Source organism: Onthophagus taurus, chromosome 6 (assembly GCF_036711975.1).
Source record: "Onthophagus taurus isolate NC chromosome 6, IU_Otau_3.0, whole genome shotgun sequence".
Taxonomy (NCBI): domain Eukaryota; kingdom Metazoa; phylum Arthropoda; class Insecta; order Coleoptera; family Scarabaeidae; genus Onthophagus; species Onthophagus taurus.
In genome coordinates this window covers 32,075,853-32,097,690 of record NC_091971.1, presented here as the reverse complement: position 1 = coordinate 32,097,690, position 21,838 = coordinate 32,075,853, and the positions used below count along the sequence as shown (strand labels likewise).

The following is a 21,838-nucleotide window of genomic DNA, read 5'->3' as shown; positions in this document are numbered from 1 at the left end:
TTTTTTAGTTTATTTTCTTTCTGTGTTATGGAATTTTGAATGAGTTCCTCTAGTTCAAGATGATGGAGTAGTTACCTGAGGTCTCTATGAATGTTCGCCAGTTTTTCATATTGATGATTAAGATTTTTGAAGTGTTTTCGTTTTTCATCACGCAACAGTTTGCCCATGATGAATTATTTTGTTTCCTTTTTTAGGTTTCTATTAGATATTTTAACGAAAGATGGATTTAAGTTTTCCTTTATGCAAGTGTTAATGAAAATAATGTGGTTCTTTATAATTCCTGTTCTAATATAGATTTTCGTAAAGCCATCAATTAATTTGGAAGTATGTATTTGATTTTGAATGTAGGAATTCATGTTGCGATTATTTGAATTAATAGGAAAATGAATATAGATCAACTTATTTTATTTACTCGATACTAGTTTCGGTTTATAAAGCCATCATCAGTCGAATCTATGATTAAAAAGAATTACAAATTTGTTTTTTTAGTTTTAAATTTGAACAATTTTTTGTTTTTTATATAAAATACTTTCAGTCAAGTTGAAAGATTTGTTTTTCTTCTTAGAACGTGAAATGTCATAAAGGTTTTTATATTAACCCTTATATGTAAACAGAATAACTAAAATTTAAAACGAAAAAACAAATTTGTAATTCTTTTTAATCATAGATTCGACTGATGATGGCTTTATAAGCCGAAACTAGTATCGAGTAAATAAAACAAGCGAGTGAGAAGTTGATCTATATTCATTTTCCTATTAATTCAAATAATCTCGCAACATGAATTCCTACATTCAAAATCTTTGTTTGTAGGTCATTTTGCGGAGGTACTGGTCGGAGTCAACGTCCTCACTTGTCTACCATCGGATCTATGTTGGGAGTCAAACAAAATTTGAATGATTAGGTTGTGCGTTCTTTCATCAGGCGATATCGACGTCGCTTTATGGATATCCTTTCGGGGAGAGTATGTCGAACTCATTGTTTTACGCGAGAGGGTGTTTGATATATTTTCGTTTTTGTTGTGTTTATTTGGAATGTTTTTTTTTATTTATTTTTTACTATTATAACGGTTTATATGTTATTTACTTTAGTTATTTAGTTATTTTTATAGCAATAATTTTATATTATAGTAATAATGCGATTATTATTACGGTCTTTTGATGTTTGCTGACCTTATAGGGTGCAGGTAAAATCAGTGGCACTTTTGCGTTTTCTGCTCTTGCATCCATTGAGTTTAAATTATACAGGATGTCCCGCTAAGCGTACGGAGCGGCTGTATCTCGACAACGGTAAGGACTAGAGGTTTGGGAAAAAAATCCTTATAAGCAAAGTAGCTGGAAATTATTTTGAAGTTCGTAATTCGACCCCTAGGGAGCGTAACTGCAATAGAGAAACATAAAATTCCCGCTATCTCAGAAAGTTAGACGATGAGCTATAACTTTGACAACATCATTTAGTAGCTTGGATAATACCACATCGCTTTTGTTTTGCGATATTTCTCATATCTGTCATAATAAGGGAGGGGGAGGCCAATGCGTTTTCAAATGTTTATATTTTAATATCTCCTGGACTATTCAACCGATTTGAATATTTTTGGTCTTGTTTGAAAGAGCATTACATGCTCTTTTAAAAGATATTTTCAGTAAGACCGCTTGGTTTAAAACAAATAAGCTAGAGGGCGTTATCTGCAGCGGTTACATATTCTTGTGATTTTTGAAAAAAAGTTAAATGGAACGGTACTGTTTTCTTCACAGACCCTTAATCACTATAAAATTTGCTAAATAATAGTGAAAACCGCATCTCGATATCTTCATCCATTCTCGAATTATAGAAGAGAATGTTAAAAATTCGTATATCTTAATCGAATCAAGTTACCTTAGGAATTTATTTTTTCTTAGAAAATTTTATTATCTAGACCCTTCTTTCACACTTTATCCAAGCTTAGAACTGCTTCAAAACTACTTTTGAGGCGTGTTTAAAAGCTAACGGATCAATGAAACATCAACAATGATAATAAAACAAAATAAACCAAAACACTTAGAATAACTTAAATTTTTGGCAAAAATAACTCACTAATGTGCAAAATGCCTTCCATAAACCTCAATGCATTTATTTAATCTAGTTTCGACAAAAAAAAACTTAAAAGCTTAAGTCTCGGCCCTGGACACGTTTCTACTGGTATTTAGAGTTTTGTCATATTTTCCCTGGTTATTGATTTTTCTTGAAAAGTCAGGTCGTTTAGTCTACGCAATAGATAAAGGGGTGAAAGCAATGTGGGTTTTGCTCGTACCAAGAATGCATATTATGCAAGTTTACACCAGCTTGAGAACCGATGCTTCATGCATCCATAGCATTTGTGATAAAAGGTTTGGATTTTTCCAAATCATATTTAAAAGTCAATGATAATAGTTCAGTCTGTTATCATAATCGGTATCTGTTAAGGCCTGATGTAAAACAACGTGGTGGAGATATTATTCTCTTGAGGAATCTTGTGGACAATTGTTTTCGGAGTTCCCAGATTATGTGTGAACTCCATGCATTGCGCACCAATGTGATTTACGAATTCATAGAGATGTCTGAATGGGCTACACGTTGCCAGTTTTCCGTAATCGCTAAGTCAATCTTAAAAACACTTCTAGAGAAAAATGTCTTTCTTTGTCGTAATTGCATTGCACATTTTTGCCATGCAGTTGCATCGTATTCAAAACATTGAAAATAAATCATCATACGCTCTAGCATACGCTTCTGCGTTAGTAAATGACATGTTTACAGTAACCAAGGTTATGTGATTTGTTTTTCTCCATGAGGTAACTGGATCCGATTGATGGCACTCGAGTTTTTAACATTTTCTTCTATAATTCGAGAACGGGTGGCGATATCGAGATGCGGTTTTCACTAAAATTTAGCAAATTTTAAGGTGACGTAAATGTGAAGTAAATAGTATCGTTCCATTTAACTTTTCTTCAAAAATCACAAAAATATGTAATCGCTGCAGATAACGCCCTCTAGCTGATTTGTTTTAAAGCAAACGGTCTTACTGAAAATATCTTTAAAAAGACCATAAAATGTTCTTTCAAACAACACAGAAAATATTCAAATCGGTTGAATGGTCTAGGAGACATTAAAATGTAAACATATGAAAACGCATTGGCCTCCCCCTCCCTTATTATGACAAATATGAAAAATATCGCAAAACAAAAGCAATGCGGTATTATCCAAGCTATCATGTTTATCAATGGCAGTTACGCCCCCTAGGGGGCGAATTACGAACTTCAAAATAATTTCCAGCTATTTCTCTTGGTCACTTGGCTTATAAGGATTTTTTTTCCAAACTTCTAGGCCTTAACGTTCTAGAGATACAGCCGCTCCGTACGCTTAACGGGACACCTGTATATTTGTTAATTGATTGCTATTTCATTATTTATTCTGTGTTTGTATTTAGCTCAATAAAGTACTATTATTATTATTATATCGTCTGACAGTATGAATACCTTAGTGAATATAGAACGAAGAATAATTTTTAACGGTATTTCCAGAGACAGGTATAACACCTATAGAAGGGCTTTTTGGCTATGCAATAACTCGAAAACCTATTTTGTAATACGATAAACAAAACTTTCAGGATATGTTATTTAAACACAAAGAACGAATGAAAATTCTTGATTCTCGTATAAAGAATAAAGATACACGAAAAGAAAAAAAACGATAAAGATATAAACCTAACGTTAAACAAACAGAATTTAAACTTGGAGGAACAATTCATGTAGAAAACAGCTCAATCATATAAATTATTAAGACTATTTTTGTGGCCGTTCGTTGTACGAAATATTAATGAAAACGGAACTGTTGATACTACACATGGCCTTCAAACATATCATGAATGCAGATCAAAACATGGTTTTGTTCCAGAACCGTCTTGATAAGAACTGTTTATAGCGGAAGTTAGAATTTCAAACGTGAATGAACTGTTGTTGCTATATAGACCATTTCTTTTCATTATGATGTAAAACCATTACAGGAAGAAGTTAAAAATCTGAATATATGCTGCAACTCATTTAAAATAATTGATAATGGCAAAGAATTAAAATATCGAATTTATTATTATAGCCATTACTCCAATAATTAATAATTTTCCTTGTGTTATATCGCCAGAGAGTACACCTTTTTTTTAAAAATATTTTTTTAAGTACTTGTCAAAATGATTTATTGCTGCACTAACTAAACTTTAAAAAAACGACGTATTATAGGGTTGTTAAATTACAAAATCATTTATTTGTATCTAGATAAATATAACTTTCTTAACTTCAGTCTACGATAAGTTCATTTCACCCTGAATATTCATACATTCATCAGATTAAATTATTTTTGTCTATATTGTCCATTGAAGTCGTTGTTAATTTGATTTTCTCTTCTGCCTTGAGGATTATGCTTATCTTCAACAGCAGCTTGTTCCTAAAATAGAAATAAAAACTCAAAAATAATCTCAATTTTAAATATAAATTAAATAATTTCACTTTATCAATTATTGTATCTTTGATATTTTGAAATTCGAAAGTGATGATTCTTGTTTTCGAATTCTTATAGGATGATTTAAGCAATTGTGGGCGTATTAACTTTACAATCACGTTCGTTTTTCACGACGATCGAAGATTACGTAAAAGTTCGAAAGTAGTCATGGAGATTCCAGTCGACTCTTCGTCTTTATATGTCAGAGGAACACACCGACGAAGATCTCTGCTTACCCGAAAGGTCACCGTATTGCGAATTCGATTACGTAAATGCAAATAAAAAATACCATTGAAGAGTGAGCAATATGAGAAAATGTTTATGTAAAAAATTTAAATTGAATCAACAATTAGAGGATGAACTTACATAACGGTATGTTTATGGTTTGAACTTTGTTTTTCATTTAACTCACCTGTTGCGCTTTAATTGCAGCATAAATTAGATCCAATCCTTTTTGCACTTCAGGACTAACCGGAGGTGGTGTTGGTAAATGATCGCCGACAGCGTGGAATCCTTTCTCATCGGCGGTGTAGGTCACCGTAATAACTTGTCCTTCGGGTGATGTATAAGTATACGATCCTTGTTGTACTTGGGCGTTCAAAGGAGCCCCTTCCGGTGAATCCGGATCCGGACCTAAACTTTTCAAGTAACCTTCTTCTTGAGCTAAAATGTTATTACCAGTTTCCCAACTAAAAAAAATTAAATGAATATAATTTTTAAAGAAGAACAATTAAAACTAACGTTGTTTTGTAAGCGCCATCATCTCCTTGCTCCTTTTCGAATCTAATAATAGGAATGAAAGTAGTCGTTTCACCTTTAGGTCTTGGTTCGAATTGTTGCTGTTGATATTGTTGGGATTGTTGTGGCTGTTGAGGACGATCGTATTCGTCATCTTTGTAATGATCTTGTCGTCGTTGAGGTGCACATATTGTGCTTCCAATAAATAATAAGGTAATCTACACAAACAATAAATTAAAAATGAATTAATTTAAACAATATTGACAATAATGCACGTTAAAAAAGAAAGTATTATATCAAGTCCCCCCAAAAAAAATTTTCTAACGAGTTACATAACGATTTCTCTTCTGCGAGGTGAAAGGTTAAAAGTTATAACTCACCAATAGCGTCCTCATTTTTGCGAATAGATCTTTCTAAATCTCGCTTCTTCTTATGGTTTCGCTCGAATGAAGAACTCTTTTCTTGACAAATGCACTTGTAGTTTTAAACGTGCACGTGTCGAGAAATCGGTATTTATATATCTTCGCCGTTCCGCCACTTCGATTCAAAACTCTCAAATTGTGGACGCGGGTTGAAGAAAGATCGAACTTGCAAAGATCTTCATTTCGCGCTCGCTGCCAATCTTCTTACGCCATATCGACCTAGAATTAAAGCGGAGCAGAAAAAAAGGCAAAGTTCGGAATTACCCAACGTAAGATTAAAAGGATGCGGTTAACCCCGATTCTTCTTCGATTTCAAAGTTAAGATTCTTTTTAACCACAGGCAATGTCTCCGAGTCATTACTGATATTTCTGTTTATTTGTGTTATGAGTTGATGTTACGACATTTCTTACACACATATTACGAGAAAGTTTATTTTATCATTTTTTTTCATTTATTGATATTTTAAATTCTATTATTTATAAGAAACATTATGAAAATAAATCAATTTCAATTGTTATGTATGTTCAAAATAATTTTATTGAAGTTACGATATTTTTTGTTATTTCTAGCAAATATTAAGTTAAGTGATGATTATCAACGTTGTCTGGACATATTTTTTCTCCAAAATAGTAAATTAATTTTCCCAAACTTTTTAAAATTGTGAGATTACATTTTATGAAGTTATAAAAGAATGATTGAAACAGGTTTGACGCAGATAAAACTTTATGACGTTTTTATGATCACTTTCAAGAAGTTCAATACTTCAATAAGTTTAAGCAATGCATTAATTATTAAGGGTTTTATTAAGAATGGAAAACATAAGATGACGAACCAAGCAGAAGAAAAGGTCAATAAATTGGGTATTTCAAAGAAAGTAAATGAAATAGTAAATCAACTCAAACATCTAGGTAAATTTGAACAACCTTGACGGAGACAAAACAAAGAAAAGGGGTTGAGTTCCACCAACAGGACCATCATTCGGAACGCCACTAAGACCGCATCTTCCCTCATTATTCAGCGAAGTATTTTCTAATATTGTGTTACTGGTTTCTTATAAAGTACAGAAAGATCTTCATTTTGTGCATTTTCAAATTTCAAAAGGTGTTTGTTGAAAGAAATTACAATCTCTTAAATTAAATATCTTGGCGAAAGAACAAAAAAGAACAATTGAATCGCTTATTGCTGAAACAACCTAAGGGCCGGTTGTACAATATACCGATAAATCTGTCTGATAAGTATCCGGCCGATAAACTTATCGGGAGGATAAAGATATTCGCTGTTGTACAAACTGTTTTTGTCGGGAGGATTGCTATCGGCTAAATAAGACTCTGTTGGTAGTACTTTTTTCCCAGATCTAGTAATTTGATCCGTACATTGGTAACGCTAACGTCTTTCTTTGAAATTTGAACTGATTTTGACAATAATAACAATTGTGTAAATTGTGCAATTAGCGTTTTGAAAAATATCGAAAAATGTTTAATTTGTACGATACTAGTACCAGCAGTGAGTCCAAAAACGAATTTTTAATTAATGTGTTTTTAAATAAAAGAAAAGAAAAAGAAATTAAAGAACGACCTAACCACATGGCGCAGTGGGATGAAACGGATTTTTTTAAACGGTTTCGGTTAACAAAAAAAAGTGTTATGTACCTATTAGGTCGAATTGTGGATAGCATGGAAACTCCCACAGACAGGTAAGGAAAAATTGGTAGAAAATCTATAACTGAATTCAATACCAAAGTTTATAAATACTATATTTTTTGTGTATTATAGAAATGCAGCTGTAACCCCTTTAAATCAGTTGTTACTGACGCTTCGTTTTTTTGCTACCGGGAGTATGCTCATTGTTGTCGGAGATTTTTGTGGTATACACAAGTCAACCGCAAGTAGAATTATAAAGAAGGTTTCTGAAGCAATTTCCAGTCTCAAAAACGAATTTATTTACTTTCCGCAAGATCACCAGGAAATAGATAGAATATGTGAGGAATTTTATGCAATTGCAAGATTTCTTAAGGTTATAGGAACAATTGATTGCACACATATCAAGATTCAGTCACCTGGTATGAATTATTGCTATTTGCTTTTAATGTGTCAGTAAGTACTATGTATTTTTAGGTGGTGATCATGCGGAAAATTTTAGAAATAGGAAAGGATATTATTCGTTTAATGTGCAAACAATTTGCGAAGCCAATCTATGTATAAGAGACATAATGGCTCGATGGCCTGGTTCAAGCCACGATCAAACCATTTTCAATTCTTCTGTCATAAAAGCCAGGTTTGAGCGAGGCGACTTCCAAAATAAAGTATTATTGGGCGACAGTGGCTACAGATTAGCACGCTACTTAATTACGCCGTTGCCAAACCCTACGTTACCACAAGAAAATTTATTTCAAGAGGCTTTGCTTCGCACAAGAAATTCTGTTGAACGTAGCTACGGTGTATGGAAACGACGATTTCCCATATTATCGAGTGAAATTAAATTATATATATATTAAATGGCGAAGATGAGCCGCCATTAGATCCACAAATACGTAATAACATTTTAGAAGGCATTCAAGAAGGAAACGTTCCAGATGGATACGCTTATGGTGGCAATCCAGACAATAATAATTACACAGCCCGTTCTGAGTTTATTCAATACTTTTCACAATTGTTATGCATGAATGAATTAAAACTTGTAGTATTAGAGAATCATATTATTATTATTATTTCAACGAATTTTGAACGATAAAGGTGATATAATTTACTTTAAACATTCAAAATCTTTTCTATATCTAGTAAAGTTTTTTTAATAGTCAAGTTATTTATTTCTATTAGTTGTTTGTTAATTTGACATTGTTGTTCATGCAGTTCTTTTTCGCGTTGTTGTTTGACATTGAATTCTTCTTGTAATAATTTCAGTTTTAAGTTTGTTAGATCAGCTTTAGCGTCTAGCCAAGGCTGAATTTTTTGCCCAGCAGCAGAAAGATTCATCTTTTTACTAGGTCTTTTTCCTTTTCTGGTTTGCAAAGCCGGATGTTTGGCCTTTTTTAATTGGGCAGGAGAGTAATGACTCCAATTATTACTTCCTTCCACAATGTCATCTGCATCTATAACTAGAACCAATTATTATTTAATTATTATTATTATTTAACAATATCTACATATGCAAAAATATTAAAAATTATTACCCCTTGCGTATTGGAGTATGGATAAATTGATGGGTTTTTGGTTTCAATTTGTTCTGTATCTAAAAGAAATGATCATAGCGTTATGTAAGCTCTACAGTAATATTTCAAATAAAAATACCTATTATAACGGATGTGCTAGGGCTTATAAAAGCTTCATCACGTTTTAAACGTTTGTCTATGGAACTTGTGCTCTGCAGTTCGTCTTGGACATCTGATATAAAAGAATTAACAGTTAAGATTAAACATGCATTTCTCATAAACAGAGTTAAACACATATATTATAAAATTGGTAAATAATTAACCTAAACAATCACTATCAAATTGTGATGGTGTTCCATCGCAGCTTAGTTTTATCAAATTTCTAATTCTTTCATGTAACGGGTTTAATTTTTCTTCACATGGTCCTCCACCAGTACCCATCACATCAGTGCGGTATTTCGCAACGGCTTGACGAGCCCCTTTTTTTAATGTTTCGTATTTACTGCGAAGCTGTTCCCAGGTACGGTTTGTCGTGCCGGTTGAATTAAAAGTTTGACAAATCTTTTGCCACGTCGCTTTCTAAAATACAATATATGTGATAAATAACTACCAAGTGATAATATATTGGTTAATAAAGCTTACATACCTTCTCTTTCCAAGTAACCGCATCTGTTTTTTTATTTTCTATAATATTTGCTAGATTTTCTACTATTTCAATTAATCGCCAACACTCCTCTTGTGTATAATTAGTAGCACGTTTATTTTTTTCCCTTCCATAATAACAAACTAACCAAACTTTTTCACGACAGACAAGGTTTGTACATATACATATCTGGCGGATAACTGTCTTATCGGCACCTCTGAGTACCCGATAAGTTATCCTGTCGATAATCTCCCCGACAAAAAATATCCGTACATTGTAATACAGTACAAACTAACTTATCGGCCAGATAACGCTATCGGGAAGTTTATCGGCATATTGTACAACCGGCTCTAATTGTAAGTCATTTTTTGGCCATTTTGAGTTATCCATGTAAACATACAGTTTCGACCATTCCCCGTTGTTTGGTGCTGAAAGAAGTTATGTGCTGATAACTGTTACCGAATTACAGCCAGGTCGCCACAGCTGTTTACTGCTGAAAGAACATAGGTTGCCAACTTAGGTTGTTTCTGTTACAAATCGTAAAAATGGCGATTGGAGGTGTGCTGTGTTCAAAAACCATTGGTCATTATGACGACTATATTGCTTGTAGAGGCAAGTGTCTTAAGAATTATCGCACAAAGATGAGGGAGGACGGATCAATCAAATCCTGGACCTGCAATGTTCGTGAAGAAGAACTAACCTCAAAGGGAAATGAAAGTGAGTTAAAATTGGAACATTACAATCTTGATAAAATAAATAAAGAAATAAATCGTATGACGGAAAAAATAATTACGTCATTTAAAGACGAAATAAAAAAGATGCAAATTGAAAACAAAATCCTAACGAATGAGATAAAATTATTAAAGGAACAAACAGAGAGGCAGAAAACTGTATCAAATTCGAAAATGAATCCAACAGATGGAGATATACGGCTGATAAACACCAATTTAAAAAAACAAAAAATGAAAAAAATGAGAAAGTTCAATGACCGGAGAACAAAATAATTAAACCTAAATACTCTGATATAACATTTCGTAATTCCCAAGCTGCTGAAATTTAAAAAAATAATGGAGAGGAAAGACAAATCAAGTTAGGAACAGAAACCGACTTTACGTTTGTATCATATAAAAAACGTAAGTCGTCGGTACATACAATAAGAGAAACTGCAACAAATACTTCACTAAAGGGTGTAGAGCAATATATACAGTTACATGTTTGCGGTTTACAACTCAAGATAACCAAAGACAAAGTAAAAAAAGTACCTGCAAAGTAAAAGTATTAGCAACGTAAAATGCGAACGAATTACAACAAAAAGACCAGATGAATATGCTTCATATAAAATCTCACTAAACAACCAGATTTATGGCCATCAGGTGTCAGAGTGAATCGTTTTTTAGAAATGATTTACAACAGAAAACCTGTGAAATAGAACACAAACTAAATCAATCAAGTGATTATTATACAAACTTAAACATAAACAAAAATAAAATTAAAAACAAATAGAGATAGTAAACATTAACCCTTTCGTTACGGAGTATTTTCAAGATCATATAGCAAGCCCATATATACAAAAACGTATGCGTACGCTCTTAGTAACGAAAGGGTTAATATGCGATCACTGAGCACTGGATGACGAAAGAAGAGATAAAAATTTTAAGTTTTCCAGGTTATTATGTTGGATCTTGTAACTGTAAGAAAGTTTTGTCAAGAAGAGGAATTTTACTATTGATAGACGAAGAATATTCTTCTGAGTCAATTGATTTAGACCAATACATTAAAGAAAAAAACATTGAACTTTGCGCAGTTAAAATCCCTGTAGAGCCTGCAAAAAAAGCGGCGTAAAAGTGTTAGAAATTGTAGTAACTATTAAAGAAATTTTATAAGGAATTCTCGTGTCTCCGGAATAGAATACATTAATTACAAGAAGAATGTTGTGAAGGCAAAGTGTATTGGAGCTAGATGCTTGTAACTTATTAAAATTTTATGGTATGAAATCAAAAACTGAGCAAGACATTTATCTGCAAAGGCTGCTACAAGCTACAACTGTAGTCAAAAGACGAAAACGGAAGGGATGAATCGAAATAGATCGTTTCTACATTTTGTTAATATCGAAGAAAAACGAATAAAGGTTTTTCAAGGAGCATTTGCAAGTATTCATGATATTAGCTTGGAACGAATTAAAAGAATTAACTGTTTACTTATGAATGATAAAGTTCCTGGTGATAAACGGGGTACAGATATTAAAGGAAATGCAGAATTGAAGAAAGTGAAAGAGAACTTGTTAGAACTCATATCTTGTCATTCCCAGTTAAAGAAACTCATTATTCTGGAAAGGAGTTTAAGTAAAGGTTTAATGTAAAAACAATGTACGAGTTGTTTCTTAAAAAATCTCCAGGTACAAATATTAAATATGGTTACTACATTAAGTTCTTTCGTGACAATTTTAATTTGCATTTTGGCCGTCCCCAAGTAGACACATGCAACTAGTGTGAGGAATTAGCCCTTAAAATCAAGAGTCCATCTCTAGGAGACAATACAAAAAGAGCCGCTGTTGCCGAAAAGCTTATTCATGAAAGACGAGTGAAGAAGTTCTACAATACTTTAAAAACTACTGCAGAAGAATGTAAAGAACGGCGAGATCTTACAGCTATTGCAAAAGGTTCTAATGACGTCACAAGATTCATAATGGAAAATATAGAATATATAACATATAGATAACATATAGAGTGTATAAAAAAGAAATCTTGCGCCAACGTGCTCCTTAAGAAAAAAATTTACAGTCAAAGATTGCTTAACACATAATTGTAGTTCTTATTTATCCTTGTTATGCTTTTCGTTAATTTGTTGCTATGTTTTGGCTTTTACATTTGCAATTTCTAAAGATAAGACATTCGAAATGTAGTTTTACCTCTCTTCCCGTTATGCCGCAAGTGCCGTAAGTGTTCTTCATTTTTTTAAGTCTAAAAATTTATTTAGTAGTTTTTTATAGAGCTTAATTCTACTTGTAATTTTACTTGGGTTAAGAAAAATGTTCAAATTTGAAAGATTAACTTTATCACAACGTTTGTTGAATGAAGTGTAAAAAAATTGAAATGTTCAAATATGCGTCCAGGAAAAGAATGGAATTTAATGTTACATTGTAAATGGGGGTTTGATGGTAACGCTACTTACAAGCAAAAGTATCAAAATAACCTTGTGAGAAAAGATGACTCTCTATTTCTGTCGTCACTAGTGCAATTACGACAAGATGACAATAATAAGAGAATATTGTGGAAGAATCCGCGACCATCATCCATACGGATTTGTAGGCCAATTAAACTACAATAAAATGATAATACATATTATAAAAACCGAAGAGATATATTTCGGCCAAAGTGTGAACTTACGAAATTTAGCCTAAAACGTACTACTTTTATTAATCAAATTTCTGAAACCCTCACATTCGGACGTACCTTACCTACCAATCCTGTTAATCCATGCAAAATCAAATTGTTTCTGAAAGAACAAGCGATGTTTCCAATATCTACGATAATTTCAAAACGGCACACAATTCAATCATTGGTCTCTGTGATGAAGCCGATTTCAACGCTCAAGATGCCATTCGTAAACAAGTGGATTTAAAATACTATGCAAATGTTCTCTCTCCAGTAAATACAATACCGAAATAAATTAAACATCAACTCCCTATTTTCGAAGGAAATTATAAAAATTGGCACACATTTTTCGATCTGTACAGAACCATGGTTCACGAAAACCAGTCACTATCTCCTATTGCTAAATACCAATACCTACTCACATCGTTAACTGGAAAAGCCTTTAATCTGTTGAAAGGATTTCCGGTAACCGAAGCCAATTATGATATCGCCTATAATACATTAAAAGGACGTTATCAGAAGAAACGCCATTTGGCGACGCTTTACTTCAATGAAGTTACTAATTTAAAACCTCTGAAGGAGGATTCTGCTAAGGGTTTTCGTTCCCTTATCGATACCTTTCAGGAAAATGTGGAAGGTTTTCGAACATTGGGCTTTCCTGTCGACTAATGGGATTTTCTATTATTTAACTTGTTATTTCAAAAAATTAACTCTTCTATTAAAGCTACTTTTAAAGCCGAACATGCAGAATTTGAGATCCCGACATATAAGCAACTGATTGCGTTTCTAGAAAAGAATGCAAATACTTTAGGGACATTACTTTTAACATCAAATGATAAAACTTCCCAGAGCCGTCCAAAAATAAATATAAGCAATAAATGTGTAAATTTAAAAATTGAACAAGGATCTTCTAATTCTGTCAATTTCCAATGTCTTGTATGCAAAAAAAGTCATCCTATTTATCGATGTCATTTATTTCTGTCCAAATCAGCAGTGGTTCGTTTGGAATTAGCATGTGAGCACGGTTTGTGCCGCAATTGTTTAAGTAAAAAACATACAACACATCAATGTAAATCCACCATACTTTATTACACCTTAAATCTTCCAGTACACCTAGCATTCATGTTGGAACATCCTACAATGAAAATCAATATTTTATTGAGAAGGATAAACACAACATTCTCTTACCTATCGCTACTTTAAACATTAAAGATCAATTCGGTTGATTGCATTTGGTTCGAGCGCTGATAGATTCAGGCAGTATGTCGTGCTTCATTACCGACAAACTTTCAAAAAGACTTCATCTTGCACGACAAGCGACTTCCTTCAAAAGGGGTGAACCAGTCTTAGGAACGTCGTACCAATTAGCGTTAAAACGTTCCTTGCTGCTAGAAAATCGTCTCCTGAAAAATATTTCGTTAAGAACTAATTACATCAACTTTATGAAAGATTACCTTCAATCGAATCACATGACATTGATTTCTTCTGACGCCTTGCGTTCTGATATGAATTATTATATTCCACACCATTGCATCTTTCGGCCTGATAGCCCTTCTACAAAACTCAGAGTCGTTTTTGATGCTTCAGCAGACACGACTAATGGAAAATCTTTAAATGACGTTCTTCTTGTTGGCCCTAAATTGCAACAAGACGTCATAAAAATATTATTATCTTGTGATATTAAGCAAATGTACCGCCAGATATTGATCGCACCTGCTGACCGAAACTTCCAACGAATCTTATGGCCATTCTCTCCAAATGAACCCATACAAGAATACCAGCTTAACACAGTAACATATGGGGTAGCATCTGCTCCATTCTTCGCTTTACGAACTTTACGAGAACTATCAAATATCAATGCTACTGAATATCCAAAGGCTTCTAAAGTTCTACAGAACAACATTTATGTATGATATCGTCACGGTAACTCAATCAGTAGAAGAAACACTTAATCTGAAAGATGAGCTGGTTAGTTTTTTGGGGAAAGGAAGTTATGAACTTAAAAAATGGGCTAGCAACTGTCCCGAAGTTCTTCAACTAATGCCTAGAACTGATTTACAGTGCCCCGTTTCATTGGATTATGAAGATATCAACTGTGTGAAGGTACTGGGTCTACAATGGGATCCAGAAACAGAAGAATTCCTTTACTCCTATACTCTTCATTCTGGTCCTTGTACTAAAAGATCTATTCTTTCGGCCATAGTGGTTTTCTGACTCCATGTATGTTAAAAGCCAAACATTTCATGCAACAGTTGTGGGAATTGAAAGTTGATTGGGATGAGATCCCTCCTTGTCATATTACTGATAATTGGAACAAATTTAAGAAAGGTTTTGCAGTAATTCCTAGTTTACGATTACCTCGTTTAATGATTCCTAAGAATTCACAATCTATTCAATTGCATTTATTTTGTGATGCATCCCAAGTCGGCTATGCTGCAGTAGTGTATTTACACAGGAAAAAATATAGAATAAAAATCAACTCTAAAACATGGTTCAGATCGGTCCAATTTATTTAGAGTTATTTTTTTGCACTATATAGTGTAGGTGAATAGATTAAAAATTTACACTAAATAGTGAGAAGATGGTGTTTATTAAATAGTGTAAAATCGTTACTCTATAACAGTGTATTATATGTAATCTAACTAGATGTTGTCGTGACTCTAATTAGATACATTTCTAATCTAATCAGTGTAAATTATTAAAAATTCGCTCTAATTTTATTCTATTAATTGACAAAATATCACTAAATAGTGTGTATCTTATACTTATTAGTGTTAATTTTTAATAGGAAGTGGAGTATTTTTAGGGAAGTTTTACGTTTGTAATAAAAATCAAAATTATAAAATATTTGTTTTTATTTTTACTTGTAATATATTGTTATAACTTAAATTTAAAAAAATTAAATTCTATTTATATACATATAACATATATAATACTTAATTCATTTTAAAGTTTCCACCGAGTCACCATTATAACTGCAACTAATGAGTCTTCTATAAGTTTCCTATTTGTATAGTTGCACCAAGTTGCACATTTTTACCAATCTTCACAAGAAACTTGTATGTAAAATCTTCCGGAAGTTCCACTAATTTCACATCATGAATGTTTTATTTTGGCAAACATAATTAAAATAAAAATAATCGTTCTTTCTTTCTATATCGCGTAAATCAGGTCTCGAGACGCTATCGAGTTCCTACTCGTTTAGTAGATGACCGTTAAATTTTAGCTGTATCACACCACATGTTGATCACGTGGTACCAACGAGTAATCCCGAGCAAAATAGTGCGGTGCCTACGAAGTACCCGAAGGAAAAGTACACGTCTAGTGTAAAATTTAATGTTTTATATATTACATAACTTCACTAACATAAGTAAAAAAGAACTCTCCTTTAGAGAACTGTAAAAACTACTCTATTAAGTGAATAATATATGAACTCTATATTAATATTAAATATAGTGTACATTAGAGTTATTTTTACCGTGTGATATTACAATTTTTACTCTAATTCTTTTTACCAACTACTCTAAAATTTTTACACGACACGATTTTTTCCTGTGTAGGTTGTCAGCTCTTAGATTAGCTCTGTCACTACATCCTTCGTATGTGCAAAAGCACGAGTAGCCCCATTAGAAACTATATTAATTCCACGCCTTGAATTGTGTGGAGCGGTTTTACTCACCGATTTAGCTGAAAGCCTTCAAGAATATCTGTCACCCATCATTACCAAAGATTCAATCACCGCTTGGTCAGACTCCCAGGTCACTCTGGCTTGGATTTCTTCCTTACCTAATCGTTGGAAAGTTTTCATTGGAAACAGAGTAACTCATATTCAAGAACGTTTACCATCCAACAATTGGAAATATGTTCTATCAACAGAAAATCCTGCCGATTGTGGCTCTAGAGGCCTTTTTCCCGATCAATTGGTTCAATTTGACCTTTGGTCGAAGGGTCCCTTGTGGCTCCGTAGTTCTCCAGATAATTGGCCATCTTGTCCTTCAGTCATCTCCGTGCCAAAAGAAATAGTTGGTGAACAAAGAGTTCACGTATTAAATGTTATTGACGCTCAAAATCATATTTTTAACACTCTACTTAATAAATTCTTTTCTATAAACAAAAGAAACGTATTCTTGCTTATGTGTTACGTTTTGTTTTTCATTGTTGAAAACAAAAAAGATATTTTTCACTCACTTTATCGCCTTTTGAACTTCAAAATGCTCTTAATACCATGATAATCTGATGAATCTTAATACATTCAAAACAAAACTTTTCTGAACTATTCTCTTGTATAAAAGAAAATAAGACTCCTGCAAAAAATTTCCGTAAACTTGCTCTTTTTATCGACCGAAATGGACTCCTCAGGGTGGGTGGTCCTATTAAAAACAGTACCGTACCGTTTGAACATCAACATCCAGTGCTATTTTCATTCATTCCGTATCAATCATTCATTCTGCAACATTCATAAGTTTTCATTCACGCAGTTTTGTTATACACGGCTAGTGCTTTATATTAAAATCACATTTATATTCTGTATGGTGGGTAGGAAATCATAATACAGTAAGAATTATTTGTTTTTTACGATCATCTTTATTGCAATAAGCACCCTTCTTTAGAGCCCGGCTTATTGTCGCGCGTTCAATGATTGATGGAAGGTTTTAAACTATTTTGTTTCATTAGAACTTTTTTTGAGTTGTTTGTTTATTTTATAGGCTTGTAATTCTTTAATGGAATCATCTGGAATGAAATGTTATTTATGTAAAGCAAAAATCTCAGAGATGAATAATTTTAATGATTTGCGTGGAAGAACGTTAGACCCAGAAGGTTTTAAATTTGGTCTGTCAGTTCTACACGCTTACATTAGATTTTTTGAGTGTTTGCTACACATCGCCTGCAGATTATAAATTAAAACCTGGAAGGTAAATACTTTATTATACATAGCTTTATGTGTAACACATGTCTAAAAATATTTTATGGTCAGATTCCCAAATCACAGAGAAATTTCCCCGAACGTATGGGCTTGTGGTTGATGTTCCGAAGCAAAACTATGGAACGTCTAATGATGAACATTAGAGATGCACCGGGTACCAATTCTTGACATTGCCGGGTACCGGGTAGAAATTACAATTCTGGGCCCGGGTACCGGGTATGAACCGGGTACCCGGTCATACATAACATAACCTTACTTTAACCTATTTATGTCGTGGGTAGTTGCAAGTTGCAACTTACAAGCATCATGTCTTGTAAGAAAAGTAAAGTGTGGGATTTTTTCTCTTTGGAGAGTGATAGTGAATCATTACACGCAAAATGATTGCTTTAGATAATCAACCATTTTCCTTCGTTAATGATGCAGGTAAGAAAAATATTGATTACAAGTGTACAGTTAGTTAATTTCATTGTTTTTAAGGATTTCAGCGCCTTTTGTTTCTAGCGCAACCGCAGTACCAAATCCCTAGTCGAAAATACCTTACTGATACTATTATTCCTGCTTTGTATGATCGCTGTAGAAGCAAAATTGCAGTACAAGTCGAAGGTTTTGTCTATCATCTTTACATCTGATATTTGGACAAATAGTAATACTAATACCAGTTATATTAGTTTTACGATCCATTTCATCAATGACGCGTTCGACTATAAACATTATGTTCTCCATATCTCCGAGTTTCCTGAAAGTCATACTGGTGAAAATATTGCACACAACTTTCAAACGATGATCGATCAGTGGAATATTAAAAAAGAGAAAATACATCTAATGCTGAGAGATAGTGGAGCCAATATAAAGAAAGCCACAAAAGATTTTGGAATTGAATCTGAATCCAGCTTCCTTCATTCCTTGCAATTAGTTGTTATAAACGCCATTAACTCTGTAGAAGATATAAAGGAGTTGATTAATAAATGTCGTAAAATCATAGGCCACTTTAGCCATTCACCATCATCATGTAGTAAGCTAAGATTCATACAAGAACAGTTTCAAATGCCGCCGAAACTTTTGATACAAGATGTTCCAACTAGATGGAACTCATCCTTTTATATGCTTGAACGACTCCTCGAACAAAAAAGACCTATCACTATTTTTGCAGTAGAACATGCATCACTGAAAAATTTAACAATGGACGAGTGGAATATTATTCAAGATATGTTAAAGATATTGGCCCCCTTCGAACAAATTACTAAGCAAATAAGTTCAAATGAATCCCTCATTTCTGAAGTATTGCCGTGCTTACGGATTATTAACAAATATTTAGATGATTTACAATTAGAGTTTTCTAATCTGTATGTAGTTAATTTAAAGGAACGATTACTGGAAAATTTGAATAATCGCTTCAAGGGCTATGAAGGAAATAAACATTTTTTTGTCAGCACATTTCTTGATCCAAGATATAAAATAAATTTTTTTGAGGAAGATCAAATAAGGGGATCTAAAATATTGGAAATAGGAAAGTGCTTTATAGAAGATTACGAAGAACAAATGCAGGTTATTGAAACGACTGGAAATAGTTATGAAGTAATAGACGATAATAGCAATTTGAACGAATGTGAAGACGATGACATACCCTTAAGCATATTGCAGACAAAATTAGTTCATACTAACAATAACCAAAGCAAAACAGTTTGGGATTGTTATAAGGAAATCGCAAAAAGAGCAACCACAATCTACAATAAACCTACTAATCTGGAATCCGAGATAGAGAATTATTTAAATCAGGGACTCATTCAAATAAACGAGCTTCCAATAAGATGGTGGAAAAATAATCATCAAATGTACCCTATTTTGGCATCAATGTCAAAGAAATTTTTAACTGCACCTGGAAGTTCTATATATTCAGAAAAGTTGTTTTCGGAGGCAGGAAACATATTTGAAAAGAAAAGGAATAGACTACTATCCCTAAATGGTGAGAGACTGATATTCCTGCACCACAACATCCCCTTAGTGGACTTCGACTATTTGATAGATATATTTTATTTGTTATAGATATGAATATTATTTTAATTTTTTAAGTAAATATCCAGTTGTATTACTGATCCTACTCTTGTTTATTTATATATATTTCCTTATCTTTCCTTAAGTATACATTTTAATTCCCGGTACCCGGCAACTAAAATCCTGTACCCGGTAACTGATACCCGGTCACTAAAAATTCCTCAAAAACCCGGTGAACCGGGTACTAACCGGGTACTAACCGGGTACCCGGTGCATCTCTAATGAAAATACTGCGCGACGATTTTTTGCTAATCTGAAATTATCGGCAGATATTACAGGTAAGTCGCTAGATTATATTATAGGTGTATAGACATAAGTTAACGAAATTCAATTAAAGGAATTGATGTATGACCGAAACGAAAATGAGTTTGAAGCATATTGCTTTAATAATACAGCAGAGAAGTAAATTAACCTTTATGGGTTAATTTACATTCATTAATTCATGGAGCTGCAGTGATTAAAGAGTCGCTATTACCCATTAGAGAGCTACCTGAAGAAGCTCAAGAGACGAAAAGCAAACAAATGCGCAGATTTAAAGAGTGCCACTCAAAAAAATGTTGTAGACTTCATACAAAAGATGATTGATGAAAATGAGGCACAACATAACACATGAGTGCAATTAATAAGAATTAAACGAAATTAGCTACTCGTATAAAGAACGTGATAAAGGGTAGTTCTGAGATTCCAACTCTAATTACAATAATGACACTTATACGGTATTTAGATTTCGATTATATATTCATATTTCTTTCGATTCTAATAAAGTCGAAACCTCAAAATTAGCGCATACTATCACAATATCATGATAATAGTAAGTAAGTATTTTCAGTAGTAATGTATTTTCAAGTTTGCATCAACAAATAAATTTAAATTTATTTTTTAGTTTATCTTAGATATTTATAAAATTTCTTCTCGTCAATAGTACATCTTGGTATTTTATAGTTAAAAATGTTGTTATATCAAATATGCATGGGCTCATAGAATAGGGAAGTAACAAAACCAGTCACCAAAATACCAACGTAATTAGCAGTTTAACAAGAATTAGTTTTCGAAATTGAATTTGTCAGATCCGGAGCCACCACTCATGTCATGCGAAAGTGTGTCACCGCTGCAACGTTAAAAACGAATTCCACTTAACTGACTTAAGCGATTTCCTCGTTGATGCAACGACCATAGAAGATTTATTATGTAAAACAGTGAAAACAATAAGTTCATCCTTCTCAAAACTTACAGCGTCGTAGAAGTCTCAAAGTCTTGATTAATTAATAGCAAATGTAATGTGATATTTCTTCCACCAAGTTTTTTCTAAACACATCATCTTCTTGACTGTTGTAATATCATTAACTTTTTTCTGCTTTTAAAGCTCATTAGTCATTAGTACTTTTTAATATAAAAACACTTTATTTAATAATACTTTATTTATAAAAAAGTAATTAAAATTAATTTAATTATATGTTTTATTTAGTTTACTTTATTTTTTGTGTGTTATTATTATTTAAATACATCTGACATTCCGATACTGGTACGCAATCACTATTCTGGCTGTTTAGAACCCTAACAAATCCTTGTTTGCATTCACAACCTTTTTTGCAATTTCCATCATAAATCTTAGGTGAAAAATTCTCACAAGTTCTGAGGTAAAAATTCGCACAGTTTTTGTAGATTTGGTTTGGCCCACACTTTGGCAAATATTTACAATCGCCTTCGGGAACGCAGTTGTAGCTGTCAATTACCTGTCTTATATAACCCGGCAAACAATAGCAACCAGGGTTAGATCTTGATTTGCAATATTCGACATGTAACTCTTGTGGATCCTGATTGCAGTATGGTTGGCATGAGCTGTTATTTCCGCGGAAATACTCATTTACACCACATACTTTTCTGCTACGGTGAATTCCTGCATCTTAACAATTTGGAATACAAAATGATTAAAATATATTAAAAAGAGATTTGATTACATCGAAAATTACTTACTGCAAATGAAAATTAAAGTGGTGCATGCCAAAAAAATTTGTAAACGAACCATTTTCGAA

At 32.9% G+C, this 21,838-nt stretch overlaps 1 protein-coding gene across 1 annotated transcript; it reads right to left on the bottom strand.

The window, feature by feature from the left end:
- Positions 1 to 4,238: 4,238 nt before the first annotated feature.
- LOC111414144 (cuticular protein 49Ah) lies at positions 4,239 to 5,732 on the bottom strand. Its single transcript, XM_023045338.2, has 4 exons — positions 5,622 to 5,732; positions 5,245 to 5,459; positions 4,916 to 5,192; positions 4,239 to 4,449 (listed from the first exon to the last, which is right to left on the bottom strand). Exons 1-4 carry the CDS (start codon positions 5,634 to 5,636, stop codon positions 4,357 to 4,359), a joined length of 600 nt encoding a protein of 199 aa, XP_022901106.1. The 5' UTR covers positions 5,637 to 5,732; the 3' UTR covers positions 4,239 to 4,356.
- Positions 5,733 to 21,838: the final 16,106 nt, after the last annotated feature.